General features: G+C 40.8%; 2 protein-coding genes across 4 annotated transcripts; one reads left to right on the top strand and one right to left on the bottom strand.

Annotated features, from left to right (window-relative positions):
• Positions 1 to 1,772: 1,772 nt before the first annotated feature.
• Positions 1,773 to 11,536, bottom strand: ubtd1b (ubiquitin domain containing 1b). Its single transcript, XM_027005130.3, has 3 exons — positions 10,312 to 11,536; positions 5,450 to 5,677; positions 1,773 to 5,292 (listed from the first exon to the last, which is right to left on the bottom strand). Exons 1-3 carry the CDS (start codon positions 10,394 to 10,396, stop codon positions 4,907 to 4,909), a joined length of 699 nt encoding a protein of 232 aa, XP_026860931.1. The 5' UTR covers positions 10,397 to 11,536; the 3' UTR covers positions 1,773 to 4,906.
• A 230-nt stretch (positions 11,537 to 11,766) lies between these two features.
• On the top strand, positions 11,767 to 26,261 carry mms19 (MMS19 homolog, cytosolic iron-sulfur assembly component). Of its 3 annotated transcripts, XM_027005034.3 has the most exons (31): positions 11,767 to 11,908; positions 12,432 to 12,480; positions 12,701 to 12,801; positions 13,077 to 13,162; positions 13,314 to 13,388; positions 13,563 to 13,632; positions 13,804 to 13,932; positions 15,811 to 15,872; positions 16,159 to 16,245; positions 16,408 to 16,482; positions 16,667 to 16,744; positions 16,994 to 17,132; positions 17,718 to 17,872; positions 18,598 to 18,676; positions 18,930 to 19,055; positions 19,403 to 19,484; positions 19,566 to 19,663; positions 19,754 to 19,915; positions 20,507 to 20,662; positions 20,866 to 20,965; positions 21,224 to 21,326; positions 22,342 to 22,410; positions 22,579 to 22,705; positions 22,913 to 23,019; positions 23,267 to 23,323; positions 23,420 to 23,606; positions 23,697 to 23,779; positions 24,440 to 24,604; positions 24,791 to 24,850; positions 24,981 to 25,081; positions 25,239 to 26,261. In XM_027005034.3, exons 1-31 carry the CDS (start codon positions 11,821 to 11,823, stop codon positions 25,267 to 25,269), a joined length of 3,087 nt encoding a protein of 1,028 aa, XP_026860835.2. In that variant the 5' UTR covers positions 11,767 to 11,820; the 3' UTR covers positions 25,270 to 26,261. The 3 variants fall into 3 exon arrangements, with proteins under 3 accessions (XP_026860835.2, XP_081553715.1, XP_081553714.1); XM_081697589.1 differs by lacking the exon at positions 12,701 to 12,801 and having other exon boundaries at positions 11,831 to 11,908; XM_081697588.1 differs by lacking the exon at positions 11,767 to 11,908 and having other exon boundaries at positions 12,465 to 12,480; positions 13,051 to 13,162.
• Positions 26,262 to 26,325: the final 64 nt, after the last annotated feature.

Here is a 26,325-nt window from a genome sequence, read left to right as displayed (position 1 = left end):
TGCATTAGTTATTTTTTAAAAAAAGCCTTCCCTCCCTCATCGAAACCTGCTCAGGAATTACAAATCAGAAAAGTGCGATGTAAGTCATTTCAGATATTTGTAATTACCTTTGTTATGTTTGTGTAATGTAGATGATTCAATGCATCAAAAATATTCCTAGTTACTAGTAAACTAGTTTCTCCTGTGTCCACACTGCAATGATTTCATAACTTCAGTCTCCCTCTCAAACATACTGTAGCTTACAAAGACAACATGGTTTTACTAATGTAGGGAAAGTAATTGCCAAAAGTTTTATCACTATGCCTTTTGTGCTCTTTTATTTTTGAAAACCATCATTGTCTGCCCTTAACCCATAGCAGTCCCGCTATTACTGGAGCAAGTTATTTTTCTAATGATTCTTCTTTACACTGTGTCATCACACTGAAACCTGGCCTGAATGTAAATCTATTTTAAACAAGGCCACCTCCACATGGGGGACCCATTCTATGGTGCATAAACTGGTTCATTTGAGGACTACAAAGCAATTTCTTCTTTTTGATAAGCTGCACTTTATAGAAAACATGTAAAGATAATAAATATTTTCATAAATATTATTTGCACTTTTTTAGAAGCATACTCTGAAAATATTGGTGTTTCCCCCACAAGCTGACGTTGCTTAGTAACACAAAACCTATTGTTCCTAATGACAGAATCAGAAAATGTTTATCACACGATGCCAAGAAAATAAACACAGCAAAACAAATCGCTGTTGATCAAAATAAACAGAAAATAATTGTGATACAAATATATCTAAAACTAAAATGCTAATACTTCTTGACAAACGCAGCAGAAATTATTTTCCAATAATGCGTCTTTCCAACTACTTGATTCCTTAAAGGAACCTTAAAGTAACATCAGCATGGTGTGTAAGTAAATATAGATCTGCAAACCATTGTCATGATAGGCAATTAATTGACTGCAACATTTGTTTATGTAGTTTTACATTTAAGTTGTTGTGTAGTGACTGTAGCATCCCAATTTGGCCCCACTGATATATATGAAATATTATTTAATCTCCCACATTCTCCACCCCATAGTGAAACCTAAAAATCAGGAGGGACGGTATTTTACAGTTCTACCACTGCTCATGAACATATGTTATTGAGTGAGAGGTCTTTAGCTGTCACTTAGGGCTCTCGGGTCTACAGATTTTTGGGCAAACCCCTTAGAGAAGAACTAGGTTTCAGGTTTAGAGAACAACCCGGTTTCACCAATTGGGATCCTTTCTTGATTGAAAAGGTGTGATTATTAGTGAAAGAAGAGGAACTCTGCAGTATTGGAGCAAGAACCAGCACACACTGGGCTTTCAAATAAAATAGGCCTGATGAAACATGTTATTCAATGATGCATGCATGCCCAATTCTAGGCAAATTAGCAGCAATGCTGCATTTCAGTTTTCATTTTCATACTCTCTTCCTGGCTGGACTGTGGACCGACGGAGGCCGAAGTCTTTGGAAATATTTTTGCAAGTTATTAAAGTCTCATTAGCTTCAGTACCTTTGACTTCTAAGATCCATTACCATCACTTTTGATTTTTATCATAAAGAGAGCACTTGGATTTAAAACCATTTATATATAAAAGGTCAAGGTCAAGCAAACCCAGACCTGATCGGAACACCTGATTTCAATTACTATGTTTTAAAGAGGTCAGGTTCACATACCTTTCTATCTGTGATCTTATTTGTATAAACCATATCTATTATAAAAAAAAAAATGTAACAATGTGAACTGGGTGTTTTGACACGCAAGACTGTGTTTATTATTATGACTATGCAGAAATTGAGGTAATTCAAGAGTTCACAAACGTTTTCATTCATCCTTAGCAAGGACAATTAAACATTAAGGACATAACTATAATCTTCCTTCAAAGTATTACTTGAGATATAGTCTACTATTTCTGTTTTATATAAATTTGGTTTCATGACGCAGGACAGCATCTTCAGTAATGATATCAATGTTGATACATTATAAACATCTGCCATTACAAAGAAGCACTTGAATTAATCTTTCAGATCAGCATCTAGACCAGAGGTATTCCAGTCCCAGTCCTAACAAAACATCAGGACCAGGATTGGATTTGAGGTCCAATTTGGAAATCCTTTGGCCTAGGTCTAGACGATTGTATCAGATAAACGTGGAAAACAAGTCCACTGCAAAACTTAATGTTCCACTTGATGGCAGTGTTTCTCAAGTTGAGCACAGGCAACGTTGTGTGCACACATACGCTGAGTTTTTTTAGACTCAGGGCAGGACAAGTCCACCCACAACTCATACACATCATACAAATCATACATATGGAAATAAAAGTACAATATAAAAATATAGAGATTGTAAGCTTCTCGGCTATCCCTATCTGAAAATGTATATTTAAATATTATAATATGGATATCATTTGTAGGTTGGAGAGTGAAAATATTTCCTAAAGAATAGCTTTTAAGTTTCCAATGAAGAACAATTTCCAAAAAGTTATGGGCCAAAAAATAAAAATAGAGGTTTGTCATAATAGGAGGAACCCTTCAGACAGGTTTAGCAGCTAGCCAGGGGTCAAAGTCAAAGTCATTTCAGCCAGCTGAGTTCTCTGCTTCTGAAGAACTTTAATCGCAGACCTAAATCTCTGTCCATTAAACGAGAGACAAGTATGTGTGTGAAAACATATGGTGCAAGCTAGATTGCAATGAGCATTTGTTAGCGAGGCAGCAAGGTGCCGATATTGTACAGCGGAAGCACGGAGACCAACACAGCAGGACAGACTCTGGATCAGAAGAGCAGCTCCAAGGTCAGCCAACACACACAGCAGCATGGAGCCACAACACTCTCACACATCTCCAACCTGCAGCCAGCCTCACAGATCTCGAAAGCCTGCTGCTTTAGAAAAAGCATTAGTTCCCAGTTAGATAATAGTCATTTTCCAACATTTTAACTATATCTGCAAATGAAAGTTTCTTAGTTTTGGATTTTACCTCAAGACACGAAGTGGTAACTGGTTTGTTAAATAAAATTAAGGTTTAAAATTAGAAATGAATAATTCAAAGTAACTCCATGCCTTGTTTCAATAGTGTTTTTTTTTTTTAAGGATTCATTTCAGATGTCATCCACTAAATCCACTAGTGAAGATGAAATCACCCAGGAGCTTTCCATCTTTTCACTTTATTTCCTTTCTTTGTTGTACTAGCAAACAGAAAGAAAATGGTAAATGGTACCATTATGAGCAGGACATTAAATTGTCAAATTATGTCAGGATCCCCTGTAGCCGTTAATTCTAGACAATCAAAGATGAAAATATACAAGAGTTTATACCTTTTTAAAAAGTGCAAATTTAGGAATCATCAAGTAACCTTTGATATTTAAGCCAGCAAATGGTTTTATGGCTTTACAGGGTATTGAACATCTCAATTTCCTGACATGTGCATCCACGATACAATGTGCGTCTTGATCATTTCCTGTTGTTACAGCGGTCGGCATTCACACTGATAGTTTCTGAAAACAAACCACAACAGGGCTCAGCTGGAAGGTACCCAAGACTACCATTTTTACAGCATTCACACATCCAAATAACCCAGCCTAAACAGACCACAGTTAGCAATAACTGCTTCTAAACAAGCAAAGCATGAATATACCCTTGCAGCAAAATGGAGGCAAAAATAACCGAGGAACATTTTTCCAAGGAAGGGGCATTTATTAAAAGGTACTGCTAGAATGGCTGTAATAGCCTGCTGAGAGTCTGCCATCGATCGATTATGCTTTCCTCCTACAAAATGATTGTAAATGTAGTCAGAAATGTCCACACCCCGAGATTTGCTAAACCTGGCCACATGGAAGCCTATTATTCATTTTACTTTGCACTGGATTTACATGTGCAGGTACAGTAATCGTTTCCATGCTGTCCCATAGCCAACAATAAAATGCTTTTGTGAAGTGAACTGAAAAGTTGGAGACATCTACGTAGAACATGGACAAACTGATGAATCAGTTATCTGCAAGTAAAGGAAGAATTGTATTTAACAAATGTAAATTGCATAGTAAAGTTGTGCTGTTACATGGAACTTCAAATATTGGAAAACTGAGAAAGTAATAAGACAAAGAAAAAACATTTGTGGGGCCAGCCACTACAAAACACATGGATGTCATGTTGAAAACACTGGCCTTGGTCAGCCATCTCTACAAGTAGACACACAACAATTGCAACATAAAGGTCTTTTCTTTCTAATTTAAAAAGGCACACAATACGTATTGATGCTTGTACGTATATTCAAGTGTGCAAATGAAGCTTGATTGGATTATCATATATTCTTAAAACACTGAAAAAATCCAGAGAATTGGGGAGGGGGGCACCACCTTGAGATTTCTTTTGGAGCAGGACCACTGAGGTATGAGGGCTGACCTGAACCTCCAAATATTAGGCATTTGCAGACAATGCATAGTCAAGAGATTAAGAGGTTTTTTTCCCACCAAAGCTGTTCATATTGGCACTTGGCTCAAGTTGTCTCATTTGTCTTTTCACCAGATTGTTTAACTTTAAAAGGGCTCATATAGACGGGCCACGCAGCTGGATCCACTTGCACTTTTCATTAGGTTGCACATCATCAGCGTAATGAGCATGTGAGGGAGTGTGCCCTAGCGACGCAGAGCCAGCTCACTGCTCTAAATCAGAACCCAGCAGGGTGAAGCAATAGTAGTGGCTGTGTGTAAAGCAATCATGCTGGACCACAACACTAAAGCAGCATATGGTGTCTGCCTTTTTTCCTAATGTACTTTTCCATTCTTGCATTTTTTGCTTAATTTTATTTTTTTTTTAAAAACAGCAGAAAAAAAAAGGTCCTCTATTGCCACGCTGATTTGGTCCGCTACGTGGCCACGGGGTCTCGCCTCAGCAGCTGGGTGCCGTTGGCTGGTTCACAATGACCTGGATGACAAAGTCCTTCTGGATTTTGGTGTCCTGTAGGCGCGTTTTGTCCGTGAGGAGCTTGCCCGAGAAGAACCAGCGCTGGTGAGCCACATCGATGCCCTCCTGGGCCTGGAGCTGCTTCTTCAGCAGGCCAATGGGGTCAGCCATGCTGGCGCTGAGCCGCAGGTCCTTGCCGGTGGAAAGGCGAACCTTCAGCTGGAACTCCTTCTTGGGGGCCGTGTGGGGTTCGGACTGCTCCGACGGGTCCTCCTCACCCCGTTCACTAATCAGGTTGACGGGTGGGGCCAGGCAGTAGACGGGCAGCTGGTAGCGGTTACCAAGCTCATCATAGCACTCTGTCAAGGATCCTAAAAAAGCGGGGAAAAAATACATTTTTTGAATACTATATATTTGGTAAAGATTGAACTAAAATGAAATAGGCATCACTGTAATGGACAAAAATATCTGAAAAAAATATATTATGCCAGTGTACAGGCAAGAAACAGCAGGGTCGGCTCATCTCACCATGTGGCAGTGTGATGCTAGCTCCGTCTAATATGGCCTGGGCCATCTCATGGTCGCTGCACTCCAGAGCCAGCGCTGCTGCTTTTAGGGCGTCCCAGATCTCCTTGCGGCCCTCGAATGCTGGGGCCGTGTCCCAGAACTCATCCCTCTTGCTGCGGAGCTGGCCTTCCGTCATGGGGTAGTCACTCTTCCACTTGAGCTTGTCCTTCTTCAGTGGCTCATTTCGGGCTACAGGACGACAGGATTTACCCCCCCACCAATTACTATAACTCATCAGTGCGTGTTCAGACAATGGGAGCAGCTGGATCACTTCAAAACTCAAAAGGAGAAAGGAGGTGCAACTGCATCAGCTCTTAGGGATCTAATATCAGCCCATTAGGAACAAGTGCCCTTCACATGTCACCCTGTATACTTATTTTTCTCTGTTGACAATAATATACATCTGCTAAAATGTATAGCGTTCTGTATTTATTGCATGGAAGAATGTAACTCGTGTTACCCTTCTGGGCCCATTTTTCCTGATGGATAGATGGAGATATTTTTAAAAATCACCCCCCTCCCCAAACTAAAAATAATAGAATTCTCAAAGGGAAAAAGAACACTCACAATGACAAACACAAAGCTCTGGGGCCCATGACGTCTACAATTAGGTCTGAGTGGAAATATCTAAGTTTCAAGTTACAAAAAGCTGCTGCCTGAGAACAGAGAAATTATGAAAATACTAGAGGATGACGGTACACTGGAGCTCCTCTGCTATATTACTAACTAGATGCAGATCAGTCATGTTAGCCGCACTCCTCAGTCTAATGCCCAACAAAGAACAAATACAAGTCAAACCCAACAGCATGAACAAACATACAACGCTTTGACGGCAACACTGCACTGTGGCCAATATATGATGTTCAACGCTTTATGTCTGTCTGTTACAATACTGAAAACTAATTAACGTTACACTGCTGAAAATCTAAAATTCTCAGGCGTTGCTGAAAAGCACATAAGTAGAGGGAAAGTAAAAACTTTCCTTACAGGATTCTTTCACCTACTCGCACAACAGAAACATCCACGCATTGGAGCAAACATTACAGTAGAAATCTCACCAACTTAATGTTATTTCCCAGGATATCTAATGGGGTTGAAAACGTAACTTATGTTTCATAAATTCATGTAGAAAGTATCCAATGTTCATGAAGGTAAATTTGAAAGGCAGTAATATTGACAATTTCAAACCAACATGAAACATTCAATAAAAATTATTTACATTTTTAATTACAATACATTTTAATTACAGCAAAGACTATAATGAAACCCAAATATGTTTGACAGTAAAATTAAGCAATAACCTTACAATATAAGGGCCTGGAAGAATGAATTCCAAACCTAAATTCTTTTACATAAATAACTGCTTAGAACTGGAGGACACTCCCATTTTAACTATGCATTTAAGACAATCAGATCTGAAAATAACATTATACCCATAGTGAAGAGCATTAAGCTTGACAATTTCATTACTAACCAGTACTCTGGATGATGAGGTCAACAATGATACCATGATGTAAGCTAAGCCCTCCACAATGCAGAATAAGAGGAAATCTAACTGAATATCAGAGTGAGTCTTTAGATTCACTAGTCCCATGCCTGATGTGCATACATACACAAGCCTATTTTTTGTTTAGATGTATCTGCCTAGCCACAAAACTGGTACTGCCTTTACAGAGTGTGGGAAGCTGAGAACCGAATCAATCAATCAATCATTCTTATCTTTAGCAAGAACCTTTTAAAAGGACAAAAAAACCCTCACTGAAATCATACCTATGCTGGGAATGGGTGGCCACAGAGTTGAACCAATGGATGTTTTCGCACCGATCCTAAAAAGCTAAAAGACATGCACTCTACAGACAAGTTATGAGGCTTTTAGTCTCTCAGGAATAACATGCAGCCTTCTCTCCTCACAGCATTTATAGTCACTACAACTGTATGCAACATCTGTTCTTTTACTAGGAACCTATGCCTTTTAGCCACTTAATAACTGCTCATCAATAGGCACTGTGAGATGTGCAATAAGGAAAACAGCACCTACGCTGTTTCACCTGACCTTTTCCTGTATAAAGCCTTGCACTGTAGTTCAAAAACAACTATGATTCCCATCCAATCACGTGGCAGCTGATAAGCTACAGCTTTGAAAAGCAAAAAGCTTGCAAACATTAGGGAGTCTCAAAACTGTACTTCAAGAAAGTAAACACAAGTCCTGACAAGCATGCAGATGGAGAGGTTTTTAGGAGAGATGCGACTTGGTGGTGTTTGCATCCTGCAGACACTGCAGCTGGACAACAGGCTGTTGGTGAGGGGTTTTAAAAGGTCACCTTTCATCCAAGCAAATTATTTATAGTCCGGCCGGCTTAGGTATAGCGCATAATCAGGACACGGTGCAGGGTTTGCTCAGCAGTCTCATGTCATTAAGCACACTATGCTTTGACTCATGGCACACTGCTGCATTTGGAGAAGTAAACGGTGCTGTCTTTGGCAAAGTGGCAAAGCTAGCAAGACCTCCAAAGGAAAGCAAAGCAGGTCCTACTAACATTCTACTGGACTTCCTACAGTTGCTTAACATAGAGGGCCTCATTTGATTCAATGGGGCAGAGAAACATAGACAAACGACCATATTTACATAGCTCACTGCAGTTGGCTTGGCTGAACAAGAGAGAGAGAGACAGCCAGTACAGGGAAACAAAGCTTTCTCCACCATGTTTTTGACTCAAGTTATGCGGTTCTGGAATGTTACGGGCAGTGAGGATATGAAAAGGATGACTCACTCATAAGGCATTGTCTTGGAATGTCTGCAAATGAAAGACAGGGAAGAAATACCATGTGGTTTCCTACAAAGCCCATCGAGGAGACTAAAGTGAACCTCATCTTGTGTGACTCCTCCTCTACAACAACCCTACACCCAATAATTTCTACATGGTCTGCTCAGTTCAGCAGTATATTACCAAACCACACGAGGAGCTTTCTTCTCAAAAGAAGTAACTATGAACCATACAGTTTCTTGAGAGTTCACTCCAGTGGAAAGAATGGCAAGAAGGAAGGAAGAGATGATGCAAAGATCTAAGGTTATTAGTTTGTAATAGTCAACTGCCAGCTCAATGGTAATTGATAATCTTATCTCTGGTTCAAAAACACAGCATATATACCATGCTGTGACTAAAGATAAACCATGTACTCTGATGCATTGCCACTATCTATATAGGGTGTCAGCAACTAACAGTTCTAGCATCACAACTACCATTAAGCCTTAGATGCAAAATTAGCCTCATGATTCAAATGACTTAATATGCTAATAAATAAAATGTACAGTGATTATTATATATTATATACACACACACACACACACACACACACACACACACACACACACACACACACACACACACACACACACGGAAACCAGGAGTGTAACACTTGCTAATATTTACAATTCGGTTTGAACTCTGGTTGTCTTGCCAACATTATCTCTGAATGCAAGTTTGTTTAAAAAGCATGCTTTTAAAGACATGCTGTAACAGGCATAGGTGTTTTCCATTTTTATTCACATATGGTAATCTACTGACTAAGTCATGCATCACATATACCCATATTTAACAATTGTTTTTTGAGACAGATCAGGAATATTACAACATTTAACAGGTTGTATTTACCTGTCTTTTCTGGCTATCATTTTGTTATTAATTCAACATTTAGAAAGACTGTCTACAAAAACAAACATTACTTTGCAAAGTAGGTTGCACATTAGGCTCATAATCTGAAGTTTGTGGGTTTGATCCTCACAGGAGGCAATTGAAGCATTTTGCAGGGCACTGGTAGCTCACTGGTACTTGACTAGTAATCAGAAGGTTGCTGGTTCAAGCCCCACTACCAAGCTGCCACTGTTATGCCCCTGAGCAAGGCCCTTAACCCTCAATTGCTCAAGTTGTACTCAGTCATAATTGTCAGTGGCTTTTGATAAAAGCATCAGCTAAATGCCATAAAATGTAAATGTAAATGTAAAATATAGGCAGATAAGAAGTCATGCAAATAACCCTAATATTACCTTCCTGGGGACCTACCCTTTGATGTTAGAGGGGAAAACATGACTAAATATGATTGAGAGGATTTTGTAATAGTGCCTCTATTTAGGCACACTCATGGAAAGGCATATATAATGAAGTACAACTAAATACAATTTTATAGCACAGTTGCAGCAAGAACCTTGACATGGAATCCTTATGGCATTTGACAAACAAGATGATTTTGCTGAGGTAGACATAAATGGAGATAAACCATCTGCTCCTCACTGGAATTACAATTCAAATCCTTCCAATGCAGCGGCAGCTTAAAATGGTAAAAGTGCATAAGCATTTCCTTCTCATCTCATCCTCTGGACTACTGAGCGATTGCAGCAAGCCTGGCTATCAAAAGCAACTCTCATCTTTGTTCATCTTGAATATAAATAGTGAGGGTATCCACTACCAGCCACTATGGAAGCCAAAAACATTATTTGGGAAGTAAAAAACAAAACTCTTCTTTACTTCTGAGCCAAAAGGAAGAAGTGAATGTTGATTTTGTTTTATGATGACAAGGAAGTAACTATAATACTGTTTTGCAACTGATAAGCTAGCATTGTAAATAAGGAAATGCATGATCACTAGTACTATATGAATAAGTAAAACTTTAATTCAGGTCTGGCAAATATTTCTCCACAGTCAAGTACAAATTGCACATATGATAAGGTGATTTCACAAACTAACTTTAAAACCAATACTTAGTCCCCCATATATGCAAACGATGACATTATACTTAAGGTGACTTCAAAAGGTAAAATATCTTACCTCCACGTTTTCTTTGCGCTCGTCCTGCGCGAGATGAGCCCTGTCCGCGTGACTCCTGGCGTTCTCTCCCCACGCATCCTCCCATGGTTGTCAATTAAATATGAGCCACATTGTTCACTGGCTATTGATTACTATTTAAATAGGTAGGAAGCACTCTGCATAGACCTCTATTAGCTACTTCGCGTATCAGCATGCACCTGCTGCATGTAGTTTCTGGTTCGAGCAGAAAAGTCTTGTTTAAGTAGCAGTAAGGCTGAATGGTACCCCCTCCCTCCCTCCCTCCCACCCACCTGCCTACTAGCTCACGACCCACCTCCCAGAGCTCTCACCTTGAAACAACCGGCATTGGAGCGTGTCACGACTTCGCTCTTGTTTGCCTTACACATCAACTTCTACGAACCTTCAGATGCCCCTAATATAAACACTTGTAGCAATTAGGGTAATTGGTAACGGCAGAATTGTTGTGATGAATTCAACGTTCTGATTTTAAGTTACGTGCGAGGAAAAAACACACCACATCCAACATCTCGATTAGTTCAGTGCAATCAACAAGGTGAACCGACTTTTGATTGTCGAAGTAGCTACTCGGTAACAAACTAGGTCACACAAAGCTGGCCTACCAGGAACGATGACTTTTTGTATGAAGCTTGGTTTCAGTTTGGGAAGTTAGTCGTTTGGCTAACTAACCTAGTTACTAGCTAACTAGTTAGCTAATTAGTCAAGTTAGCCGAACAAATCCTGAGCCGCAGCCCCATTAGCTAAACAACTAGCACAAAACTTTTGGCTAAAACGAGTGTAGTACACAACTAAAGTTAGCCAGCTAGCTTAGCTAGCTAACGCTACAGTAGGGCGCTTGGTTCCAGAGAGGACCGTCTCACTGATAAGTGCCTGTGCAGTTATTCCAACTCCCTGGCACGGTCTGTCTCCAGGTCTTTGCACGAGAAGACAGCCAAGTTATTTCTGGCTGGCAACAAGCTAGGCTAGCTAATCCCGCTAACTAGCACAGATATCTGGCTTCAGTCTGCCTGCCAGGAAGTTACCCAGGACCCGGGTCCAGACTACAGAAAAACAAATGTTAATATTGACATTGGACTTCGATCAACTTGGCTACCCTTCCGTAAAAACGCCCGAGCCTCCCACGTTATGACTTTAAATTACGAACCGTTTTCCCAAATCGCCTCCGCTCAGTCTCCACAGACGTGCCTCGAGCCAGGCTCTCTCGCGCTGCGTCTGCGCGTGCTCACGACGTAGCTTTTTCTACGTCACAGACAAAAGTAAGAGACCTTCTGTGATTGGATGAATCCAGTATCCAGTTGCGTAAATTTCCCAGTAAAAAGACTAAAATTCCTTACAATATACAGAGAATCTGTAATATTCCCAATTTACTGTGGAATTTATGTGTTTGTATTTACGATCGGGTTCTCGTATACTTCTATCTGTTAACTGGTATTTTGCCGTGTATACGCACGACTGTATGCGCATGCTCTGTTGAGTTTGAACCCGTTCACGATGGCTGCCGATAGCATTCGTCTGCTGGATTTGGTGGGAGATTTTGTAACGGGGCAAGTGGACAGTAAGGCCACGGATGTTGCAAATGGTACCTGTATTATTTGTTTATTGCTTTACAAGTCGATGACACTAATCAATTAGATTATGACTAGTGATTTTTCTTTAACATAACGTGAATTCCATATGTGTGTATGATGTTCCGTGCAGTCTAACGTGACTAGAATGTGGCTAGCTGTGTAGCTCACCACATCCTGTGTGCAGTGAGATGAACACTTTGCAGTTTTGTTCTCTGTGGACATTGTATGAACATACTGTAATGCCAGTTTAGCCTTCTCGATAACAGTTACAATCTAGGAATTGTCAATTATTTAAGACATATTTAAGATATCTTGCGTGTTCATGTAATATGGGTTACCTGGTTATCTCATGCAGTAACATATGCTAACTAACTCGCTATGCTAACTAAATGCTTTAAATATGGATAGACTGGATATATGATGCTTCCGTCATTTTTTTTTTTTTAACTGTAAGCGTTTAGGGCATTTTGTTTGTGTTTTGTTCTTTCTTGTAATGTTATGTCATATGTTTACCCGTGTTCATATCCATTTAAGGTGTCAAGTCTGGACAATTCTCAATTCTTCAGTTGGTTGAAGCACTAGGGTAATGCCTTGTATTATCTACTATCATGGACTAATATCAGATTAAAATTCATGCTTCTTCAGATCTAGCTATAGCATTGCTGTGTACATGCTTTTGTATTTTGTCTTAGTGATGGCTCTTAGCTGTCTGTTGTTGGCTAACATATGAATAGTAATACAGCTTCTATTTTGGGTTAGTCCAGGGAAGTAGTTAGCCTGACAGGCTGTGTTGCTGATTTTAGATTAAGCCTAACAAGTTCAGAGTCTCAGACACGTGGCAGAGGCGTGCAGCTTCTCTCTCAAGTGCTAGAAGAATGCTACACCAGTCTGTCTGAGAGGGAGGGTAAGTGTTTGTCATGAACATGCTATCGCTCCCTGGTGCAGACCATAACTTCTGCCCACATTTTTAGTTTGGAGCCATCAAGCACATTGCAAGACTAATATGTCTTGATTTTTGAAATTTGGAATTTGTTTGTTTGTGAAACCTTACACACCAACAGTTAGTTGTTAATTATTGATGATGAACTCAGTCCTTCAAAGATGCAGTGACTTCTCTGATTTTATTTGAATGAATGAAATTTGAATCCATCAGTTATTTAATCCATATGCTGTCTGCAGTGGAGGTCCTGGTAGCTTTTTACGAGAACAGACTGAAAGATCACTACGCCATCACACCACATGTTCTCCATGGACTCAAGGCACTGGTATGTGATCCCTCACTGGGACACAAGAAGATAATGTCTCTCAATTTTTTGTACACTGTATATTTAGGACAGGCCTTTGAGTAAATGAGCTGATTAATGATGAAATGCGAGGTGCCAGTTGGCCCAGTGACTGAACAGTTGCTATCCACAGGCTAAGTGCACAGTACTCCCTAAAGGGTCAGCAGTATCTATTCTGAAATCCCTCTTCCAGGATGTCCATGTACAGGTAAATTAAAGCACACATAGACACTGACAAATTAAGTCTAAAAACTCTCTGCATTATTATTTTATATTACACATGGAATTATATCTGAAGCTACAATATAGCAAAACAAGCAATAGCCTATAACTCACTTGTTGACTTTCTTCATGGCATTGATGCTGTTGCTTATTTCAATAGTCCCTGATGCTGGCAGAGCGTTCATGTGTCTACAATATACTTATCAGCCTCATGGAATCTAGAGAGGAGGGTAAGGAAGGAAATGTTAATCACTCTGTGGGGCTGGTTTGGTTCGTTCTTTTTTTTGTTTGTTTGTTTAGTCAGTTTATTTAAAGCTAAACATGAACATCTTTCAAAGCTGAGCGTCATGTGCAGTCACATGGTTTGGCTAATGAGTTTGACTGCATTCCCAATCATGCAGAGCTGAAGGGATTGGGTCCAGACTTCGTGTTTGGATTTGTGCAGGCAGTAGATGGAGAGAGAGATCCACGCAACCTGCTGCTGGCATTCCAGATAGCCAGGAATATCATCCACAGAGGATACAACCTCAGTGAGTACAGATGTGGATACACACACTTAGCCACACCCACTTTAATAAAAATGTTTTCTGACTACAGGTATTTAGTCTGAATTCTGGGTCAGATAGTTAAGATATGAATATATGTGAACATATACATATTTATGACCGTGTACATACAGTTGTGTATAAAATAATAGAGTGTTTAAAAAAGTGAGTAAAGCTCAAAATTCTTATAATAGCTTTTATTTTCATACACACAAATGCACGGAGAACACTGCACATTCTATTCCAAATCAAAACACAAATTAAAATTCATCAAATGTGTTGTTACTTTACAGAAAGTGAAAAAAAGGGAATATAAGGCTGTTCAAAAAAAATAGCAGTGTCTGTATTTTTCTATACAAACTCACACATTTACTGTATAAACTGAAAAATGCTTGATTATTGAGCTTTCCTGTGAATCACTAAACTAATATTTAGTTGTATAACCACTTTTTCTGAGAACTGCTTCACATCTGTGTTGCATGGAGTCGACCAACTTCTGGCCCCTGTGAGCAGGATTCCAGCCCAGGATGACTGGACTACATTCCACAATTCCTCTGCATTTCTTGGTTTTGCCAAGCATTTTTGATGTCACCCCACAAGTTTTCTATTGGATTAAGGTCCAGAGATTAGGCTGACAACTCCGTAAAGTTAATCTTGGTCTGGAACCAAGATGTTGCACACTTACTGGTGTGTTTGGGGTCACTGTATCGTTGAGACACCCATTTCATTCGTCTTCGGCATGATTCAACATGATCTCTTCAACTATTTTGATGCATTCAAGCTGATCCAGGATCCCTGGTATGCAATAAATAGGCCCAACACAATAGTATGAGAAACACCATGCTTCACTGTCTTCACAGTGTACTGTGGCTTGAATTCAGTGTTTGTGGGTCATCTGACAAACTCCTTGGCCCCTAGACTCAAAAAGAACAATCTTGCTTTTATCAGTCCCCAAAATGTTGCGCCATTTTTCTTTAGGCCAGTTGGTGTGTTCTTTGGCAAATTGTAACCTCTTCAGCATGTCGCTTTTGCAGCAATGGGACTTTGCAGGGGCTTCTTACCAATAGCTTGGCTTCACATAGGCGTCTTCTAATTGTTAGAGTATTCACAGGTAACTTTCCACCTTCTTTGATCTCCCTGGAGCTGATCATTGGCTGAGTCTCTATTCTTCGATCCATTCGAATGGGAGTTTTTCATTTTTCTTCCACGTCTTTCTGGTTTTGGTTGCCATTTTAAAGCATTTGAGAGAATTTTAGCTAAGCAGCCTATCATTTTTTGCACTTCTTTATATGCTTTCCCCTCTCCAATCAACATTTTAATCAAAGTACACTGTTCTTCTGAACATTGTCTGGAACGGCCCGTTTTACTGTTTTTTAGAGAGAAATGCACTATAGACAGTATGCACAACATCTGCTGCTTTCATCCTATAATAGGGGCCACCTGTTTGACACCTGTTTTTTCACAGAATGAACGACCTCACTAATTGAACTTCACACTGCTATTATTTTGAACACGCCCCTTTTAGTTAATTATTCAGTTACACAGAATCAGCAGCATACATGTCATGACTGCTGGGTCTGTTTGTTTTTTATTACTCTACCACACCTACCAGTATTTTTTTGTGCCATGTAGAAATATAATTTCTACTAAAAACAGTGATTGATCTAGTTAGTGATGTTGGACTGCTATTATTTTGAACACAACTGTACATATGCCCCATGAAGATGCGACATAGGTAAAAGAAGAAGTACTACTACTCACTAATAGGCTGTGAATCTCTATTTTCTGTTTGAAGTTAAATGTCTGGAATTAGTAGGTGAGTGAGTGGATAATCTGAAAGAATCTTTTTTTTTTCTTGTTCAGGTCAGTTCACAGAAGAGCTATTTGAAGTCACATCCTGTTACTTCCCCATAGACTTCACCCCTGTATGTAGGATTCTCACAAGTTTTCCTTCTGTGTGGTAATCAATCACTTTATGTGGCCTTCACATCATTCATAAGGTCAAAGATTCTATACGGTCTTGCAGTTGTACAAAAACCTGCTGAAACAGGGTGATGCTTACAAGTCAAAGATAGTATCAGCTGTAGCAACACTGTGATTCAGTTGATTTTGGTGTGCACAACTAACAAGCATTTAAATCATTCTCCCCCAGGTGTCTACAAAGCTTGACTGTAAACTAATGATTTTGTGTGTTCTCCTTGTTGTGTTTAGCCTCCCAATGACCCTCATGGCATCACGCAGGAGGAGCTCATCCAGGCTCTCCGGGCTGTTCTGACGGGGACAGCACAATTCGCAGAGGTAGGGGAGAACAGCCTTTACACAAGCTGCTGTGCTGCAGTTCAGGAGTGGCCACCAGTCTGCATTGTGTCCACTGTCAGTGCCATGTCCTGTGTGATTTTGTTAAGGGAAATCTGCACTACCTGTGTTTGTGTTTTTGATATGCATTCTCTGTGCCAACAGTTCCTTCTGCCCTTGATCATCGAGAAGCTTGACTCGGATATGCAAAATGCCAAAGTGGACTCCCTGCAGACACTGGTAGATTTTACTGTACTGCCTGATCAGACAGATTAGGAGTGCATTTATACCATTACCATTACCATTTTAACATGTCTCCTGTCCTCAGTGTGTTTGTTCTGGTACCCAAGCTAGTGAGTGATGGGGTGGAAATTGTTCAAGGAAACACGATGAAGTGTGAGTGACTAGTTCCACTTCACTCTAGGCTGCGTGTGCATCTGTATATGGGCACAAAGAGCTGAGTGACTTCCTCCCGAGCCTTTGGTCCTCCATACGCAGAGAGGTGAGCTTCTATTTGTGGAGTCTGACAGACAGTAACCCCAGGCAGGACAGAACTGCCAGGTGTTGTGCTTACATTAGTTTACCCCGTGTTATAATTCTCTGTTCCATTTTCTGTTTTCCATTGTGTGTGTGGGTGTGTGTGGTGTGTGTGGGTGTGTGTGTGGGTGCGTATATATATATATATATAGTATGCCAAATACCAGGCTTGTTGTCCTACTTCTAAGACTGCGTTCTGCTCTTCAACGTGTAGGTGTTCCAAACTGCGAGCGAAAGCGTGGAGTCAGCAGGACTCTCAGCCCTCCGTGCCCTCACTTCCTGCCTGTGTCGTTCTGTCCTCACCTCGAACTCTGAAGATTCTCTGCACGTCTTCTTGGACCTAGTTCTCAAAGGTAGCAGATCTGTGTGTACAGCAACCACTCCCGAACCAAGTTCTCAAAAAAAAAAAAAAAAAAAAAAAAAAATCCTTAATAAATAACACATTTATGGCTTAGAGACCTGAAGATGATGGCCTAAAAGCAGGATTACTTACCTTGCAGGCATTTTGAAATTGTTTCAGCTTACTTATCTTAATATAACATACATTATCCTGAAATGTTTTTAGAATCTCTGTTTCAGGTTTTTTCAGTTAGGAATTGTAGTGAATTTTGGGAACTTATCATCTATGGCCAAGATATGTTGGTGTCGTCTTAACTCTGCAGCATGGTGATGATCTGTGTAGTCTTTATGTTCACTATACATTTACCACATAGCGTGAAGTTGGAAGGGTGACCGTGAATCCCAGGCACATCACCAAGCATGTCTGCTTAGTGACTGAAAATGAGAAAACAAGCAGTGGATGCTCCTTGTACAGACTCTTAATTTTCACCATTGCTGTTCCACCAACCAACTTGCACCCCCCCCCCACCCCATATTCAACCCTTCCCTGTTTCTATCTGGCCTGATCTCTTGTCTCTTTTCACCACCACCCCTGCCAGACTGTCAACACCATCTCTGCGAGCCAGATCTGAAGCTAGTGTGGCCCAGTGCCAAACTGCTGCAGGCTGCATCTGGCGCCTCCTACAGGGCGAGCCTCATCGTGACGGCAGTAGTGCTGCCCACCCTGCTTGAGCAGTACAGCTCCAGGACTCAGGTACTGCAGGGAGACACAGCAGTACCCACATACACACACATGCTTGTCTGTGTGCTGCATTTCCAGTGAGCCTCACCGTCAGGGTATATATAAATCTGTAATAACTGATTTAGTATGTAAGGTAGGTAAAAATGTGAACTACTGCTTAGATGGCTTTGGAAGCTTTCTCTCTGATAACATCTGTTAATGTTAAACAATCATTAAGTTCTTGTATTAATGTGGGGATAAAGTCAGATGATTTGTTAAGCTACTGGCTGTTGTATCTCTCATTACAGGTTCTTTCCTGTCTCATGTGGTGGTTATTGTGGTAAATTAACTCTAACTGTGGTAAACTAGCACTCATAGAGCTGATTGTGAGTTAATTATGTCCAAGTGTGTGAAATACCAGGAAAGGGCAACATTTAAGGATTCAGAGTCCTCTAGTTCTAATATTGTTCACCAGTGTTAGACCTTCTTTGTCAGGAAAACACTGCTACACAGTTGCAGTCCACTGTTGTATATGATACAAGTTCTTTACTTTTGCAGCCCCTTCAGTGGTCATGAATAATAATTGCTTGTGTAATATTACACTGTTGCACTGTAATGTTTCTTTAGATTTATGCTGGACACACATTTTACAGTCTCTGAATATGTCAAGAGTGTTTGGCATTTTGGCTCCTTTTCCTTCCCAATGCAAAATGAGTCATAGAACATTTGTTTGTCATGCTGCATCTGCGTTTGTGTAGTGTGCTCAACGGCGCACTCTGCTGGAGGTGGTGCAGGGTTTCATCCAGCCCACGGCAAGTAGCTGGCCTGCAGAGGGAGGTGTGTGTCAATAAAACATGCTCTGGCTTCTACTGTTTCCTTCTGGCTTTACCCTCGATGTTGTTCATGAATTATTCTTTCCACATCTGCAGATTAATTTGACTTTCTTCTTTTTTAAAAGAACTACTTAAATTGTTTATAACTAAGATTTGCAGAGACAGTGTTATGCATAGCAATGTTGCATTGATGCACTCTATATGGACAAGGAAATACAGTATAGTTTTGTTTTGTTTTCTCTCTCTTGCTCTCTCAGAGGAGACTGTGTTGCAGCCGTTCCGGAAGTCTCTTTGCAGTGTGGTGTTTTCGGCTCTGGCTGAGTCCAACGCAAGTCTTCAAATCACAGCTGCCAAAGTTCTCACCAAACTGGGGCAGCAGCCTGGTGAGTGAATACAGTGACACACATTTACACACACTTGTATGTGGCACACATGTATACACACACAAGTGCACTCTACTGATTAAACATGGGTGTCTAATTCCTTTTGCTTGTATTTCATTACCAAAAAACCTGTTTCACAAGGCCCAGCTGCTCTGCTTTTCTCAGCATCCTGTCACCCAGAGGATACCAGTTATGGGTATCACCCTGCTCTGGGTTTTATTTTCCCTTTCTCTAAAATACTTCAGATATTCAGCTCAATTTCCCTAGCTTTCTAAATTCCCCCACTTAACAAACAGTATCATGAGTCAACTGGGTAAACTGGCCCGCTCTCCCAATGCCCTGTGCAGGTGTGCTGGCACAGCCTGATGTAGAGATGGCAGTGGACCACCTGAGCAGGCTTGTTCTGGAGGAACACGACGCTAAGGTCAGGTAGGTCCTTTAGAGCCTGGCGTAATTACTGGCCTGTGTATCTGTGGACTGTGTGAAGTGCCTTATTGTCTTGTGTCTCAGTTTGGCGGTAGCAGAATGCGCCGGCTCGCTGTCCCGCCTCCACCCGGCACCCTTTGCCTCCAGAATGATCCCTAAATTGAAGCAGGAGATCTTCTCAGGTAGCTCTAAACCTAACGTCTCCTATGTGTTTCTTCAGCCAGGCAGCGTGCCTTGGTCAGTAACGACAACTTTCCCATCCCCCCCCCCAGAGCCCACAGTGCGGGAAGATGACTTTGACCTCCTACCCGGCCAGAGCAGGGATGCGGGCAGGCAGCGGTGCATCATGGCTCTGGCCTCTGTGTCCACTCAGCCCAGCCTGGTGCGGGAGAGTGCCCCCGTGCTGCTACAGATGCTAGCTGCCGCACACACAGGTATGTCGTGTTGGTCAGTGTGGTGCCTGTAGGATGGAGCTTCAGTACCAAATTCAGCACATAAGGCCTTAGTTCAATATGTATGAAATAAGGTGCATTGATTTGATTTTTTTTTAAATTTTTTTGAAATTTGAAAATTGTTTTTAAAGTTGACAGTTGTCATTGAAATGTTACAAAAGTCCTAATTTGTCTTTAAAAAATCCTAATTTGTCTATTTGTAATTTGTGCATGCCCTAAATCTGATTCAAGAATAGGTTAATCTAAATACATATATATACACATTATGGACTATAGAATAGTTTTGATAACAAAGCAATTTTATGGTTGCAGTGTAAATAGATTATTATATACAAAACTGTGTATACTGTGTATACACACAGTATACTCAGCACACTCAGTATACACACACTGAGTTATACTGTGTGTGACTATGTATGTGACAAATAAACCAAACTTGAGAAAACCTAATTGTTTGCAGGGTTTTTGTTTTGTTTTTTTTTGTTTGTTTGTTTTTAAGTAGGTCATTATCATTTGCATCAGCTCCGTTCGCCGCTCACCATCATTGTAAAGCAAGTGTCCTTCCGTGTTTAGGAAGCAGAATTTTCTCTGTGGAGGAGGTGGTCTCCGTGTGCTGTAGTCTGCAGAGGATAGCTGATCAGACCCCGAACACAGAAGAGATGGGCCACTTTTTCCATGATGTTGTGATTCCACGACTACTCACGCTGTCCCTGCATGCAGCTCTGCAGGGTAAGCATTCGAATGGCCTTTATGTATAAACGTTGTCTGGTACCACCTGAATCTTTTCATAGCTTTAAGAATTAAAAACTGTAGCACCTTCCCTGGATTAAAACGAGAACGAAGGATGTTTGAATCATATTATATTTATGTAACATGTACACAGCATATAAAAAAGCAATACACTGCTTGCCTGTGTTTTGTCCCTGTTCCAGGGGAGAATGAATCGGGTCACAGCAGTCCTCTCATAGAGGAGGCAGTGCTGTCTGCTATAGTCCCTGTCATAAACACCGCCTGTGCTGCCCTACAGACAGAGTGAGTCACAGATGACGGGAAGAATATTTACATTTTACATTTACATTTATGGAATTTACATTTATGACTGAGTACAGCTTGAGCAGCTGAGGGTTAAGGGTCTTGCTCAGGGGCCCAACAGTGGCAACTTGGCAGTGGTGGGACACACACACACATAAGAATTGGTTTGATTTTTTTTTTTTTTTTATAACCAAATAATGATGGTCAATCCCCAAGCTGTGAAGAGTTTTAATGCTGTGTACCCTCTGGTCCTTTTAGACTTGCTACTACAATGGCAGCCCAGGCGGTGTACCTCTTCTTAGACGGAGATGTATCCTTCCTGCCAGAAAATGACTGCCCGTCCAAAATTCAGCTACTCAGGGTCAGGAGACCTGCCTTTTTTCTCTTCATTTCGTGTCCTGGAGGCAGACTTAACCTAGTCTTGAGCTGACGGATTTTCCTGTGTGGAGTCATGGTTGATGGTTCAGAATCACCAGGGACCCTGTTTACGTCTCATGCTAAATCAACCGTCCGTGCAAGTCAAATCTGCAGCTCAAAAGTTCACCAAAAGTTTTATTCAACACTCACATATTATTCATTAATAACTTAATGAGTGTATATATGATTATATAAATATATAGCAGTCTTTTATTTAGTATTACAAGTATGTGGGGAAAACACAGTACACTTCTGTAATGATAAATAATTTAATGCTATTATCTGTGTATTTGTAATTTTTCCTCAAAGTGTCCTCCTGAAGATTTGAGGATTTTGTATATTTATTTTACTGTAACATAGTTCTCAGTGCTATAGTTTTTTACTTTTTTTTTTTTAAATTTTACATTGTGGTACGATGCTGCAGTGTTGTACATCATTCTGGACTGCTAATTTGTAATATAGAACAGTGTACTGAACATATCTAAAACCTACTACCTTTATTACTACTACAGTGCTAGTATCATTTTAGAATAATTTTTGATCAGCGATTCCAAACTTCTAAATGGTAATAAATGTTTTAAGTGTGTACGGTAGTATAGTTTCACAGTAAAAGATGGAATGAATCTACTTCGTGGAGTGAAGTGTGTCCCCTGGGTGACATTCTGATAAAACCCGTCTCATCACATACCTCTTGCATTCACCAGCAGAAAAAGACTATTGGGGTTCAAGCAATCTTCCTGTAGTCTAATTTATCATTATTGCCAGGGTTAGCTCCATATAAAACTTGGACAAGCAGGCAAAGTCTGAGTGTAATATGTTTGTTATTTATGACAAAAGTTGATGGCACCATGGCACCTACTTATAAATACTTATTATATACTGAAGTTAGTTATGGCGTGTACTTCGAGTAAAGTGATTGCTTCTGTTAATGCTGGTAAATTATGATGTCTTTCCTACAGAGCCAGTCCTGGACCCAGTCCCAGCTAGTGTGTTTGCTAATGGCCTGTGTGTGTTCCCTCCCACACAGTGTAAGTTTATTCATAAACTGTTCACTAATACAAGAAAAGCTTCATACCCATTTCATTTATATATATAATTATTTAAACGTGCTGTTGCAGTGTAAGAATTGTAATGGGGTTTTACACAGTATTTCATAAATTCTCACTACATAATCAAATTCCTTAATCCTGTGGTAGGTGGACATTCCTGAGTTTGACAGGCTTCTGGGCCAATTGGAAGAGCTGAGCTGCACAAGCACGCACCCATTCTCTTATACATCTGCAGCTAAGTGCTTTGCTGGACTGATCAACAAGAGAGCAGCAGGCAAGTGAGAGACACCTGCACTGTCAAGAGCCTTAGGTTCTCAGTTGTCACTGCCATTATTTTTGTACATTAGCTAACAGGAGATCTACTTTTTGTTATGTTTGCATAAGTAATGAGTGAGTTATTTGAGCCAGAGACTTTATTTACCTGATCTGCATAGTGATTTGTGAGAGAGTAAGTGTGTGTCTCTCTGTGTGTGTGTTACAGGCCAAACCTTGGATGGAGTACTGGAGAAGACCTTGAGAAGGATTAGTGTAACGTTAGACAATCAGTCTTCTGCCCAGCGGATTCAAGCCTTTAATTTACTTGTCTGGGTAAAACTTAGCACTTTTTGTACCCTTTCTTCCAGCTCCTATTGCTTGCATTTACAAATCTAAAAATATTTCTGTTCCCATTAATTTCTGGGATGCCCTGAGAGACCATGCTGTCCATGCTGTCACTTGATGAAATATAAAAGGGTTCATGTTGTCCTCCTGTAACTAATGTTATGAGTGATCGGATGGTTGAGGGATGCTGCTATAACCCTGCATTTAAGGCTGCTGCTTCTCCATTTCTGTGTAGATGACCAAGGCTCTGCTCCTGCGTTACCATCCTCTATCAGCAGTCCTGACTGACAAGGTAGACTGGTTTTTGCTTGAGTCCACGATCGGCATCTCGCCACCTTTACTTCCGAGAGTTTGAACTCTACCCTTCTGTCTGTCTCTCTTCTCTCAGGTGTTCTCCCTGATGAGTGACTGCTTGTTGGCGTCCCAGGCGGCTGACTGCTTTGAGCTCCTCATGAGCGACTCCCCGGACGTGCTGAACCGCAGTTGCCATGCTGATGTGCGCATCATGTACCGGCAGCGTTTCTTTGCAGAGAACTCTGGGAAAATCGTACAAGGCTTCAACTGTGCAGAGCAGGGTATTCGCTTGGATGGAACTAAATGTGGCATCACTTAAGTCCTGTAAACAGTCATTTCAGATAATATGTGAGTCTCTTCGTGTCTTTCAGGGAAGAAGTCTGTTTATCTGAAGGCCCTGTCTCACATTGTAAATAATCTGCCCAGGCAAGTCCAACTCACAGAGCTTCCTTCGGTGAGTGTACTGGCACAGTAACTACAACATTCCAGCACATGCTCAGACAGCCTCATGCAAAACAAGACAGAGACTCTGAGCTGGTACTTAGTAGTCACTATATTGGATGTAACCCTTAAAGTCCTTATGGCTGATTTACTAACACTTAAAATATGTGTGGAGTGCAGTAGGGATGCACAATATATCATCTACTAGTCTTTATTACAATACTGGCTCAATACTGACAATAATTTCTGAAGAATACAATTATGAAAATGAGCCCTCTGACAAATCACATTTTATATTGTGCATGGTAAACATTCTGACCAATCTCAGACATTTGTTTGTGTTCTCTGGGTTTTGGAATGGAAAGTGGCATTAGATGACTCAGCAGAAAATGAGTAATATTGGACAGCCTCATGCTGACTAACTGACTAACGGGCCAGACTAACTGCACCACATCAGACGTTCACCACTGCCTAGATATAATCACAGTAGTAATGTTGCCCATAACGTGTAGCCTTAGAGTACAGAGAGTGGGTTAGCTATATAACTTTGAGTCTGTTGTTCAGGATTGCTTTGTGCTGCATAAAACAACATGTCTTATATACACTATATATACATGGTTTTCTGCATGATTTGTTTGATGTCCACCTCCCTTTTCTGCGTTTCTGGGGTCAGTTGCTGCCTGTCCTGCTAGAGGCACTGTCGTGTCCTGACCAGGTGGTGCAGCTCTCCACCTTGTGCTGCCTGCAGCCTGCACTGCTGGACCCTCCCCCTGCACTCAGCACCCAGCTGGAAGCCCTCTTCTCCCGCCTGCTGCCTCTGACAGCCAGCCCCTCCATGGTACTGCATCCATGTGCTCACTGAATTCAGCCTTAATGTGGCCTTAAATGCAAGAACTGGACCAAAGCGTGCCAGCACAGCACTGGAAGACTCACCGTCACTGTTAGATATATTAGCGTTAATCGGTTGAAGACACCCTTTGATGTGTTCTCATATTTCTGAACACTTCTCTTCCATTTCAAACAGAAAGTGAGGATCGCTTCTCTTCGCTGTGTCCATGCTCTGTCCCAGCTACCAGAACACATGGTAATGCACTATTTAACGTTCAGGGATTATTTAAATCATGCCACGAGTGCTGTCCACATGCTCAGCCATCACCCTCTGCTTTAACAGAGGTTCGGTTGTCCTCAAGTTCAAACTCTGTGCACTGCTGCAGGTGCTGCCATTCCGGGCCCAGGTGCTGAGGGCCCTGGCCTCTCCCCTGGATGACAAGAAGAGACTGGTGAGGAAGGAGGCTGTGTTGGCCCGTGGAGAATGGTGGGTTTTTGGCAACACATTAACAGCCACTACTATGTAGATGCATCAGTTGGTTTTTTTTAGTTTGTGCTGTGTTATAGAGGTTTATAACTGAGAGCTTGCCTAGTCTGCTAACTCTAGGCTGTACAGATCTCATGTTGCCCCTTGTCTGTTACAGGTTTTTAATAGGTAGTCCAGGAGGAAGGTGAAAGACGCAACACTGTTCATCGGGGGAGAAGTACATGCTACCTACTGAGTGACCCACAACAGCCTCTGGACATCATCTCATCGACTGAAGACTTTCTAGTTAAATGTACTAATTTCTATACAACATGTGTTCTAAATCCATACAACAGGAGAAGAGTTACCCTGCCTCACACAGAGCTGTTTGCAAATGTACTGAAATCATACATGGGTAGAGGCCTGTGCTATTGTGTTTTACCTTTTACAGAAGTCTGGAACCTTGTCCAGCAGGTGGTGCTGTGTCTGAGCCAATATCATGTACATCTTCAGGGTTTGTTGGTGTTTTGGGGCAGTCGTTTTTTCCCCCCATACTAGCAAATTTCCACCCAAGGGAGACAAAACACCAATGCAAATTAACAGTTTCATCACAGAGTAGACTTCCCAATTATGGTCTTCACCCTTGCTGTTATGTACTGATTAAACTGATGGACTGTGAGTAACAGTTTAATGACATGATTCTTTGAACAGTAATTGACTTTATTTTTTAATAGATTCTATGTATGTATGAGGAGTGCAGGGGGAGATTTGTATGAAATATTGGCATATTAAGACTGTCCAATCCTTTTTTTTTTAAACCTTTGAGACATTCTTGTAGCGACAGGGTTGGTGGTGGTTAATTTCACTGGACTAACACTGAAGCCTCACCACACAACCCATGCCAATGATGGCAATGAACAAAATTTAACTTGTCAATAAATATTTCTTTGTAAATGTGTAAAATGAAATTATATGTCATATTGGTGTAACTAAAATCAATCAGGCATTTGTACAGCCATTTTTGATTAATTCAAATTTAAAGTACATTTTCATTGATTTTTTAAAACAAAACAGAATCAAAACCAAAGCAAAGATTTTTCATTCAATACAAGTATAAACAAGTCTTTTACATCATGTAAACATTGTTGAGTGTTGGTTCTTGCATTCAGTTGATAAATCTTAAGAAAGCCGTTAAAGTAAATTCACTGCTGTTCAGTTTGTGTCTTTTTAGTTCAAAAGGTATTGCATTGATTTTAATTGATGGG

This window comes from Electrophorus electricus, chromosome 15, assembly GCF_041902795.1.
Source record: "Electrophorus electricus isolate QZ-2024a chromosome 15, ASM4190279v1, whole genome shotgun sequence".
Classification (NCBI taxonomy): Eukaryota; Metazoa; Chordata; class Actinopteri; order Gymnotiformes; family Gymnotidae; genus Electrophorus; species Electrophorus electricus.
This window is presented reverse-complemented; position numbering and strand designations above follow the sequence as displayed.